Source organism: Pipistrellus kuhlii, unplaced genomic scaffold (genome assembly GCF_014108245.1).
Source record: "Pipistrellus kuhlii isolate mPipKuh1 unplaced genomic scaffold, mPipKuh1.p scaffold_m20_p_9, whole genome shotgun sequence".
NCBI lineage: Eukaryota > Metazoa > Chordata > Mammalia > Chiroptera > Vespertilionidae > Pipistrellus > Pipistrellus kuhlii.
Window position 1 is genome coordinate 12,782,536 of NW_023425595.1, and position 12,334 is coordinate 12,794,869.

Sequence of the window (12,334 nt, forward strand, 5' to 3'; positions counted from 1 at the left end):
GGTAGATCCAAGTGGATGCTGATAAAAATGAAGGCATGGAAAGAAAAGCTATTGCTTCTGTGTTTGGGCAGTGGTAGTTGCAAAACAATAAAGAAAGAATCAAACTGAAGTTTTTTTTGTTTTTGTTTTTTGAGCAAAGTATGTATGTGCATTTTGTATTATTTTGTAGAAGTGTGCAAATAAAGATATCACCAAAGATTAGAGACACAATTATCCAGAAGAAATGCTGTTAATATGGCTCAATATGTGTGTTCAAAACTCTCTTCAACAAATACACTTGTGTTAGGGGTAAGTACAACTTCACTTTGACTAAATTTGAGATCATGTACTTCCTCAGTTTATAGGGAATACTTTTGGATCTGGAAAGGGCCAAATTTGGTTAAGTCAAAAGGGTGAAAATTGTTTGTGTGATGCTGTGTTCTACAGATTTTGAATGATCTCATGCCCCTTCATTAACAAGTATTTATTAGGTATAAATAAACTGACTAAATTAACATATACAGAGTAATAGATACAATACAAAACAGGAATAATAAAAGAAAGAGTGTGTGTGTACTTTTTTAACTGTGAGAGAGATCTATTGCTGATCCTTTTTAATTACTGAATTAATAGCAATGCAGTAGGATGATTATTAATCTGTCTCTTTAGCTATAAACATAGGGTTTATCTAGCTTCCTTAATAAAAACACCAAAAAATTATGAAGATCATGCTCTTTCACAACTGAAGGGGAAAAAGATTTTCTACTGGACATGAACTTATCTTTTGAATTTGACTACTGTGTAGAGCCACTGTCTAGGTTTCCTAACTGACTGGTTCTTAACCGTTTTGGAGTCATAGATTCTTTAGACACAGGAAGAAAGCTCTGTATCTTCTCAGATTCATGTACATGCCATGATCCTTCACACTCATTTTTGTTTTCTGTGGGAGGACTATGTCTTCCTGTGACCCATTCTTTGGCTTTTAGGTTAAGAAGTATTTTAAAAAAATGTATTGATTTTAATAAGAGAATGGAGAAGAGAGAGGAACATCCGTTTATTGTTCCACATATATATGCATTCATTGGTTGATTCTTATATGTGCCCTGACCAGACATTGAACTTGCAACCTTGGCATATCAGGATAATGGTCTAATCCATTGAGCTACCTGGCCAGGGCCAAGACCATTTTAAAAACAAGAAAGCCCTTCTTGTCATTTTCCACACAATAGTAGCCTTGCTTTCTTATAGAGTTTGGCATAAGCTTTGGCTAAATGGGGCTGTGGTTGCAAAATAATAAATTATGTAATTTATAGATAATAATAAAAATAATAACATAATTTCATAGTTTTGTGTAGAATAATTGTCAGTCATATCAAAGGAGACATTACTTTTCAACCTAGTCACTCCTTTTAACAGTTGGAAAGTCACATGAAATTTATGATCTTGATACTGATGTGCTTATACAAGAGGTGATTTCTGGGTGCCTGCTCTGGGCACCATATTAGAGGCAGATAACAGCAGTGAGACAGCTGAAGTCTAGGCCTTTGATGATTTTGTGATCTAGTAAAAGATTGTATCCCAATACAATCCAAAGAATTTCTAGAAATAATGCCATTCTTTCATATTTGATGCAGAGAAAATATTAAATTCTAAATCTACAAAATAAAATGAGAATGTTACCCCCAAAAGTAGTCTTTCTATAAAAAAAAAAACACACCAAAAATACTTCTCTAAAATGTATTTTTTTGTACCAGCCAATTGCATTTATATGTTTCATAGAGTACCTGCTTTATGAAGAGCTGGAACTATTAAAATTAAACATTAAATAGCTATCTATTAAAGTTTACATAAAATGAAAATAATATACCCTCTGAAATATTTAAAGAATAATTAAAAATGTGATTCAGAATATGAAATATTAGTTTACATATAAATTCAGAAATAAATTTACTGGGAGTTATTTACTGAGATTATAATTATATTCTTACAAATTAAAGTTGAGGAGCAGTTCTCCCCTAACCTAACCCATCCTTATTCAATAGAAATACATTATACAAGCAAATCTACTTTGAATATTCTTTGTATCTCTGTGTAACTCACCCTGGCATACTAGTGAAAAATCCATACCATGTATGCCTTGAAGGAAAAGATGTATTAAACTTTCATAAGATTCATACTTACTCAACTATTAATTAACAAGAAAATATTGAATATGTGGCTATCTGCATCCAAGTAAGTTAGGAACCACATTTTCTCTCAAGTACCCTCAGTATTCTCCTCTCCTGCCATTACTTGGAGACAGAGTAAAAAGCCAGTAATAGAGTAATATTGTCAACTTTCTTATGGGAGGAATGGCCAGAGTTATTATACAACAATTTGTTCCTAAGTATGTCTGATTCCTATTTGGTTAACCTCAGTATTTCCTAGTTAGGGCTTTCCTTTTGGGTGAACCAATCCAAGAAATACATGGGTAAGTGCAGAATTGCTATTTTACTTTTATCTTTTATAAAAGTGTTGAATGTTTCTTATAATGAACAGTTATTGGAATTATGTTATAAGTTACATGATTTCAGAACTAATAGTATTTTCTTCTCACAGGCTATCCAGATTTTGCTTGGCATCTTTCATGTTTTCATGTGGTATTTCCAAGTGTTTTTGTATATGGGACAGATTCGAGGAGTCTTTGGGATATATGAATCTATAACGTTAAAAGCAGGATGTACTTTATGGGGAATTTTTGTGAGTAGAATGCATTTATACAATTTAATCATTCAGAAAATAATGTGCATGCCACTAATAGAAGATAGGGAGCAGTTTCTAAATGAGGTTTTCAGGAGAATTATGTAACAAAATCTAAGACTGGAAAAAACAATATTTTTTTCAACTAATATTGTTTGAACACTATTGATTTACCAGCACTGTTATGAGAAATATGGATAAAGAAGTTAAAACACAATGACAACCATAGGTTTGATTGTCATTAGATATGTGAAAGAGAAAAAATGTTAACCATAATATCCATTATCATGGTTAAATTTTACTTAGGGTCATTACCGTAGCTTCCCCACACAATGAATCTATACTCACACATTTTCTAAATTTGTCATTAACTGTACTCTCCTATGGTTTCTACATAGCCTTCTGGAGTATGACATACTGGAAACCAAGTTAACAAAGAAATAGGAAAAGGTAAAGTAAGATAAAGGCTAGCTGACCTTCAGAATTAACAATATGGAGGCCATTAGTAAACTTGATAAGTAGATTCAATAGAATAGTGAGGCAAAAATCTGCCTGGAGTTGGTTTAAAAAAATAAGAGGAGATGAGGAGTTATTGACAGTAAACACAGACAAGACCTTTAAGGACGTTGATGTAAGGTAGTATAGGGAATATTTGGGTCAAGAAAGGATTTGTTAGTTTTAGCAAGTTGGAAGTATCATGTCTTTTAATGAAGGAACTGAACCAGAAAAGAAAATTTCTATGAGATAAATGGGAAGAGAGATCATTAGAATCATGTGCTTGTGTAAGGAAGCGATAATGAATTTTAGTACACAAATGGCTAAGAGCAAGGACAGTTAATCTTTAGCAGTATTTCTCAATTATCTAATAGAAATGATTTTGCCCCTCACAGGACATTTGGTAATGTCTGCAGACAATTTTGGTTTTTACAGCTGGGGGTATGCATCTAGTAGGAAGTGACCACAAATGCTGATAAAGATCCTACAATGCATATTACAGAGCCTACAGCAAAAGATTACCCATGTTTAATGTAAATAGTGTTAAGGTAGGTAGCGGGAGAAAAAGGTAGATAAACAGAGATAGGAAAAGCATTTTGATAAGTAAGTAGGTGGGATGTTGGAAGGTTATAGAAGTTTTCTTCCAATGACTTCAAATATCTCATTGAATTAGAAAGCAAAATCATGAGCTCAAAGTGCCAAAGGAAGAGTGGATTGGTTGGTTGAGGAGAAAGGGCATGAAATAATAATCTAGGAAAAGTGAGAGAGAGCATTTGCATTATAGAAAAGTAGATTGACTTTCATGCAGTAGTAATTCACTTAAGCTTATAGTGAGATAGATCAAGATGGTTGTCTTTCTTAGGCCATGATTGGCTGCACAGGTGCAGGCATACACTAAGAAGAACTGAATTTAATCAGGATTATGATGTTAGCATGCAACTGTCATTAAACAAGAAAGGAGCAAAGAGCTGAGAGTGCATATAAATGAGTGTTTGTAAAGGTTTACCATGGAATTCGAGATAGTGGGGAAAATGTAACGGAGAGTTGAGGGGCTCAGACTATAGATCTATATGGGGATCAAAGGATTGTTAGGATTGTAATTCTACAGTGCATGAGCTAAAAAGATAGAAGTTAATGGTGAGAGTAGGATACTTGAAATTGAGATTTCAAAGATGTTATGCTTATTAGCAGAAACAAGGGCAAGAGAATGGATGTGGGAGTGAGTGACTGAGATAGGATGGAGTTAAAGGATTGAAGGACATAAATTTAAGCCCAGGTATTAGAAAGGATTATATATGTGTATACTAAAAATACAAAGGATTAAGATATGTTAGAAAGGGACTTAAAGACAAGAATTAAAATTACCTAGAAAGAGAAGAGTAGCCAAGGGATCAACACATGACTTTAATCAGGAGGAATAGTTGGTCATAGAATTTGATGTTTGATTCAAAGCTGAAGGGGAGAGAATGGTTGGACGTAGCAATAAGGAGCAAGGAGACAATTTACCTAATGGTTACAACCAATGATATAAAGGCTATTGGAGATAGGATGGTCACTACTTGAGAAGGCTATTACTGAAGCAGTGGCCTCTAGGTCTAAGAGATACTCTGCTTTTATACATTGGCTCACAAGTGTCAAAGCACTGCACTGGAAAACAATAGGAGAAAAACTAAATTTCCAAACAAAATCCAAATAAATGATACATGTCCCTCAGTGTTCAACCATTCATATAAAAATAGCATATTTAACTTCTAGAATAAATTATCTAAAATTTATATTCCATTTGAACCAATGAAAAATTTATTTAGGTCATAAATTTTTAAAGGTAATTTGTAAAACATATGGTTTGGTAGTTTAAATTAGAGAGCATCCCAGTTTAAAATTAACAGTATACTTTCACTTTATAATCTGAATTAGCTATTATCTTCACTGTGTACCTCCTTGTAAATCTTGGCTTTTGCTACAGAATGAAGTGCTAAGTGTGTAGATTTAAGTATTCCTTGAGGAGTTAGTATTTGGCCTTTCTATATGTGGTGTGTAGTATGAATACTATTTTCCCACAAATTAGCCTTTGACTTGGATTTTCATCAAAGTCACTAAAACAAAACAGATAAGATGAAAGGACTATTTCAAAGGAATTGTTCAGGCCACCTTAAAAAAATATGGTATCACTGTATACTTCTGGGAAATAGGCTTGGTATGAAAGAAAGGAACCTTTTTTTGAAAAAGACAAAAATATTAGTAGCAGCTGTTACCTTAATCTGTCATAGTTTTAGTTAAGATATATATTTTGAAAAAACACAATTTGGGATAGATTCATGGACCACTTTTTCATATCTGGGTATGTATACAGTAATTATAATTAGTGGCATCATTTAATGAGGAAGAATAGCATTGGAAATAATAATTGAATGAGTTTAGAAAGCATACACAGATAAAAACAAGTTTGGTTCCTGATTCAGGGCCACTTAAGTCATTTTTGGCACAACCCACTGTCCCCTGTATATTTCTGTTATTAGTGACCCTACTATTACTATTGCCTTTTAATTTATATATAGCCTCACTCCTTCAACTAAACCTTTTTTATATTTTGTTACTCTTAGAATTATAAACATAATTGACTCTAAAGAGAACTTGTTAAAAATACATTTTAAGTTGCTGAGCATTATTAATGAATATTTATAAATATATGTTTTTATATCCAGTTTATCATGTCAGGAGCTGTCTTAATAAAATTAGCAAAGCATCCAACTCCTCAACTGGTAAGTTGAAATATTTAGGGTATCCTTGTCACAAAGGTTTTAAAAAAATATAGTGTCTAAACAATGAAGGATCTACCCTACCTGTAAAATAAATGATGGAATTAAGTGAAAATCCAAAAGCACATACTTTAATGTACACAAACATGTTATATTAATTAAAAACATGATTATAGGTTTCCAAATTTAAATAAAGAGTTTTTTATTTGTATTCTACCTTTTTTTTTCAAGTGCATATGCTGTATTATTAGAAAAATGTAATAGGACCGAATGCCTTTATATACAGACAATACTGCTAAAAACCTCAATTTTCTTAATCCAGTTTGGGAATAGGATTGTATCTTATAGCAAAATAGAAGATATCTTTAGAATAAAGACTCATCTATGGTATAGGTGGAAAGATATTGGAAGGAGAAAATTCTAAACAATATCTTAGAAATTAAATCTTCTTATCTCTGATTGTATAGACAAAAAACTATATATAATTGTACAGATATTCAAAGGTATTTATGGATTTTTCCTAGAGAATTAAAACCCAGCATTAAAAATAATTGATTCCTATTTGGCTTATTTCTACAAGCAGTTCTTTTCCATATTTTCCTTTTTTTTTTCTTTTCCTTTTTGCAGTGGAACTGCTTTTGTTCAAATCATATCTTATAAGGCTTTCTTCCAACTAACTCAGAAGATTATAAAATACAATATTGTTTAGCCTTAAATGAAAGATTTATGCTTATTGGTAGGATCATATTTTAGTGTTTTTCCAGATTAACTGGGTTTTATGTCAGCCAGAAAAATATTTTACTCTAATGGCAAGCATACCAACACTTCTAAAGCTTTAGAAACTAGATAAAAGTTTTAACTAGATGATTTTTTTCAGCACTCTGTCTAACCAAAGTGTTTGTTCTGATTATAATAAATTTTCCCTATATCTTCTTTTCAGATTATAATCGCTTTGACCTTGAACATCACCTGCATAATTGCTGTAATTGTTGCAGTAATTTTAACATTAGTGGAGTTGTCTAGTTTTCATTCTGTGTCATATAGGAATTTTGGACAAGCAGTAAGTCACCAATTCTATAGAAGCATCTTAATTTCAAAATTATCCTTTTCAGAGATTTTGAAGCCTTAGGAGGTAAAATAAGGTTTTCCTTAGTCCTCACAAAATTCTCTGATTCAATTGTAAGCTCTTTTTAAATATATTTTTATTGATTTCAGAGAGGAAGAAAGAGGGAGAGATAGAAACATCAATGATGAGAGACAATCATTGATTGGCTGCCTCCTACATGCCCTCCAATGGGGATTAAGCCCACAACCCAGGCATATGCCCTTGACCGAAATTGAACCTGGGACCCTTCAGTCCACAAGCTCACATTCTATCCATCAACTAGGGTGAAGTTTGCTCTTGATTGAAAGTTCCAACTCAAAAATAATTGTAACATGATTTTTTTTTTTGGGGGGGGGAGGGTAAATACTACTGGAATATTTGAGATCTTGGCATGCCCAATTAAAATAAAGCAAGTAAGTAATTTGAAGGTCTCAATGGTAAGTATATCTGTATTAGGCATGGGATCACTGATGATTCCCTTAGGAAGAAAAGATAATCCTGGACTTTAAAACCATTCCCATAATCAACAAAAGAATTCTTCTATTGATGCATATAGTTGGAATTGTAGACACCTAGTAATTTCATTTTGTGCATAGCCTATTTTTGTATTTCACATGAATTTTGCTCTAAGTCCTTAAATACTAAATAAATGTATCTTTACTGATATCACAATAGATTTTATTCCAATTGTGTTGGCTTTAAATGCAGAGTCACAGATTATTAGTGTTGCAATATTTATAAAAATCTTCCATTTAAAATTATAACAGATGGGAGTGGAGCTCCCCTTTATTATTGAACAAAAGAGCACAACAAATAACAATTTGAATGGTATTTTTAAAAATTTATTTATTTTTAATCCCACCTGAGGAAATTTTTTCCATTGATTTTTAGAGAGAGGAAAATACAGAAATGTCTCAATCCATGAGAGAAGCACATTGATTGGTTGCCTCCTGCATGAACTCCAGCCAGAGCCCAGGTCGGGAAGGTGCCTGCAACCAAGGTACATACCATTGACTGGAATCAAACCTGGGACCCTTCAGTTCTCAGACCAGCACTCTATCCACTGAGCCAAACCAGCTAGGGCAATACTTTGAAAGTTTTAATCCAAATATAATTCTAATGAATAGAAGAATCATTGTGGGTAAGGAATAAACTTTCTGTTCCTCCCAGACACCCCCACTCCATAGGACCATCAGTGGAAGGAATCCTAGCATGGAGAACAGAAGCCTAGACAACAGTGAGATCATGAGAGAAAATGCATTAATACCCTAAAATAGATTGTGTGTAATGAGTGATTTAAATAAGCATGCATCAGATTTTTCCCCCTATAAATTGTAAGAAAATTCTTTACTTGCCCTGAAAATGCAATCTAGAAATCTTCAAATCTGATTTTGGTACCAAAGATAGGGAAAGGGGAATTAAATGTAGAGCTATTTCAAGTTATTTTAGCTTATCACTCCTTTTCATAAGCTTGGAATAATCAGTTTAAGACCACAATTTCTAAGACCTACCATTTGCAAATACTGCTACAAACCGTTGCAATTGTATTTATCTCTCCTGAGCTCAGTATTAATGATCTGTTTTACATCTCTCAAAAACATGTTTCAGCTTTAGTTGCTGAATAGTTAGACAAAATGAACTTGTATGTTAGACCTATATCTCTAACCTGCTGTCTTTTCTTAACAGCATTATATAATAGCATTATATACCTAAAGTAGCCAAAGATTTACAAGATTTTCCATGTGCCAATCTTTCTAACATAAGCAAGTGTTTTGGCTAAATCCATACACTCATCAAGTCATCAGTGTTCACAGTAGGTTCAGCCAGCCCCCAAAGTGCATGCCTTGAGATATACTCCACATATAGAAAAATTGTAAATAGTTTAATCCAGAACTAGACTGCCTTTATTCAAACATCATTCTCAGTACTCACTGGGGATGACCCCTTGGACTAGTTTCTTAACTTTTTTTGTTCCTTAGTTTGTTTATGTGTAAAAGGAGAAAGAAAATCCTAACGCAACCTATTAGCTAACTACTTTGTCTCCAAAACTCTAGTCCTGTTGTCCTCATGGCCAGTTTGATTTTTCTACTAGGATATGCTTCTACAATAGATTCATTCTCTCAAACTCAACAGATATAAAATGAAAAATATTTACCTCCTCAAAAATACTGTACTACAAAACTGCCTTATTTTAATCTCTTAGATTCAAAACTTTTCTGTAACTCTTCACCGTTTTCTAGCTACTGTCTTCCCAATTACCAAATATCATCTATTACTTACTTAACTTTTTACTAATCAGGACTCTCTTGGTTGTAACCCAAAATGACGTAAGTGAAAAAGGGGTGATTCGGAAGCTTCAAACATGTGTGGAGCACTCAGTCACTGTGTTTTGTTTTTTTCCTGCTGGAACTTCTCTGGCCAACATCTTGCCACTTTCAGGGAAGAAGTTTGAGAATAACACTAACATATACTAGTAAATTAAGAAATGTGGGCAAAATGACTTTTTACAATCTGGCTGGATAAGGGGTCACAAGTATTTTCCAGCTCAAATATTACAATTATGTTTCTGCCAGCAAAATTAAATCAGAATTCTTTATCTTGCCATTTCAACCCCTCTAAGTCTTTTCTTTAGCTTGCTGGCAATGTCAGACATGAGTGAACACTATATCTGAGTTAGATTTATTTTATAATTTTCTCAACATGTTATGTTCAGTCTTACATTTAGTTTAGTTTTGTTTTGTTTTGTTTTCTCACATTGTCAAACCATCGGTCTTGTGATATATATTTTAGCTTTATTGTTGGTTCTGTGTTGTCTTCACTTCTTAATTATTTAGTCACAGTTTTAGTTTATGTTACTAAATTCTTTCTGGAACAAGAAAGGTTATAAAGAAACAAGTAAATTAAAGCTACCTAGATTGTTGCTTCCCAACTTCACTTTTCACAGTCCTTCTCTTATTTCAAAGGTCCTGGCTCTTTATGAAACTCCCAGATATGCATGGCTTAGGGTGTACCTCCTGTCCCTTATAATTATTGAGCAAGTCTTTATTCATATTGACATATTTAACTTTATCATAGGTTACCTTATATTTTCTTTTTAATATATATATATATATATATATATATATATTTATTGATTTTTTTTTCTGACAGGAAGGGAGAGGGATAGAGAGTTAGAAACATCAATGAAAGAGAAACACTGATCAGCTGCCTCCTGCACACCTCCCAACAGGGGATGTGCCTGCAACCAAGGTACATGCCCTGGACTGGAATTAAATGTGGGGCCCTTCATTCCACAGACCAACACTTATCCACTGAGCCTAACCAGTCAGGGCGGATACCTTTTATTTTCTTTCTGTCTTTTCTACTTGAATATAACCTTGATAAAATAGGAATATTTTTTCACTTCATTCTTGCCATCTATTAATAATTCTACTACCTCATAGTTTATTTCATATAAAAGTTATTAAATAAACCCAACAAAAAAGAAGAGAAGGAATTAAAGGAAAGAATTATGGTGTTATTCTTTCTAGGTCTAAATATCATTTTTATCTTCCCATAGCCAGTACAAAAAGTACAATTTTTTTCAGGATCAGTGCCAATATCATCCATCCTGATATGTAGTTGAAATTATTTTCAATATTTGTCAGATAGCAATAGAAAGGGTCTGCTTTATCTATCCCAGCAACCACAGTCCCCTTATACTTCCCAATGAAATAGTGTTCGTTGAACTCTTAATTTACTCATCCTTGCATATATGACAATAATTTCTATGTGATTTTTATAACCACACACATACATTTAAGTAAGTTTGCAGTTAATAATAGCTGTTTTAATATCCGAGGACTGTTTGATAAAATCTCTTAGTAGCCATCTTTCATTGGATTTGGGGAGAGTTTGGATAGTGAGCTTCCAGGGACTCTATAGTGCAGAGAATGATGAAAATAAAGAGTTAGAAAAAGTGCGACAAGAATGGGGAGCAATAAGGACCAAAATTGGAAGCTGTAGGCAAGGAATTGTGGGAATGAAAGTTAGGAAGAGTGGAGCAGAAGGTAAAGGAGTAGAAGTGCCTAGGGATGTCAAATGGTGAGAGAGACTTATTTATTCTTCCTATTTTCCTCTCATACTATGAGCTTCTTCCTTGAACACAGTTGTTCTTATTAAAAATAATAATGCAAGGTTTCTTCCTATTCTGGTTTCAGCAACTTGGGAGGTTTGTTTCAGCTGTTTTACTGGTCTCCTACTCTTTGCAGTTTGCTATTGCACTTATATACTCGATCTTCGGCTCTATTGGTTTGGTAAGTGTTTATCTATTCTCCGGCATATCAAGAAATGTTGATTTTAATAAGCCCATCCTTTGAGGAGAAGTGTGCTGATACAATATGTTTGAAATGAATAAAAATGGGATATGTAATATTTCCTTTACTTTTAAATTTTATTTTAATTTTATAAAATTATAAAAGGAAGGAATAATAAAACTGTAAATTAAAAAGTTTTTTTTTTAAAAAAAGGTACTATCCTCTTGCACTGGCCAGCATGGCTCAGTTGGTTGGATCGTACTCCTATACATCAAAAGGTATGGTTTTGATTCCCGATCAGGGTATATACCTAGATTGTGGGCTCAATCTCTAGTGAGGCACAGATGGAGGGCAACAAATCAATATTTCTCTCTCTCTCTCTCTCTCTCTCTCGTCAATAAACATATTCTTAAGTAAGGATTAAAAAAATGTTATTGTCCTCTTAATATAATCATCATAATCACATATGCAGATCTACACAAAAAGATACAGACACAAACACACACAGTTTTCTTTGTTACTATGAGATCATACTGATATTGTTTGGTCACATGCATTTTATTCATCTGTCATAAAAATCTTTACATTATAAAATGTATTTAAATAATGCCTTTTAATGGTGTCACACTTTTCCTTAGACTTTATTTTAACATTCCTTTATTGCTGCATATTTAGCTATTTTCTAATTTTTAGAATTGTAAAACAATGATGTCGTGAACAGATTGGCACATACATCTTTGCATATAAGACTAGTATTTCGGTAGGTAGTTTATTTCTAGAGGTGTACAGGTGACCATTGAACAACACAGGGGTTAGAGGCACTGACCCCCATTACCACCATGCAGTTGAAAATCTGTGTATAACTTCTGACTCCCCAAAAATTTAACTAACAATAGTCTACTGTTGATCAGAAGCCTTACCAATAACATAAAGTCAGTTGATACATATTTTGTATATTATAT

The 12,334-nt window shown here is 33.1% G+C and overlaps 1 protein-coding gene across 1 annotated transcript; it reads left to right on the forward strand.

Moving 5' to 3' along the window:
* The first annotated feature begins 234 nt into the window (after positions 1 to 234).
* MS4A13 (membrane spanning 4-domains A13) lies at positions 235 to 11,435 on the forward strand. Its single transcript, XM_036427529.1, has 5 exons — positions 235 to 288; positions 2,578 to 2,718; positions 5,919 to 5,975; positions 6,913 to 7,032; positions 11,277 to 11,435. The coding sequence occupies exons 1-5, from the start codon at positions 235 to 237 to the stop codon at positions 11,433 to 11,435; spliced, it is 531 nt and encodes a 176-aa protein (XP_036283422.1).
* Positions 11,436 to 12,334: the final 899 nt, after the last annotated feature.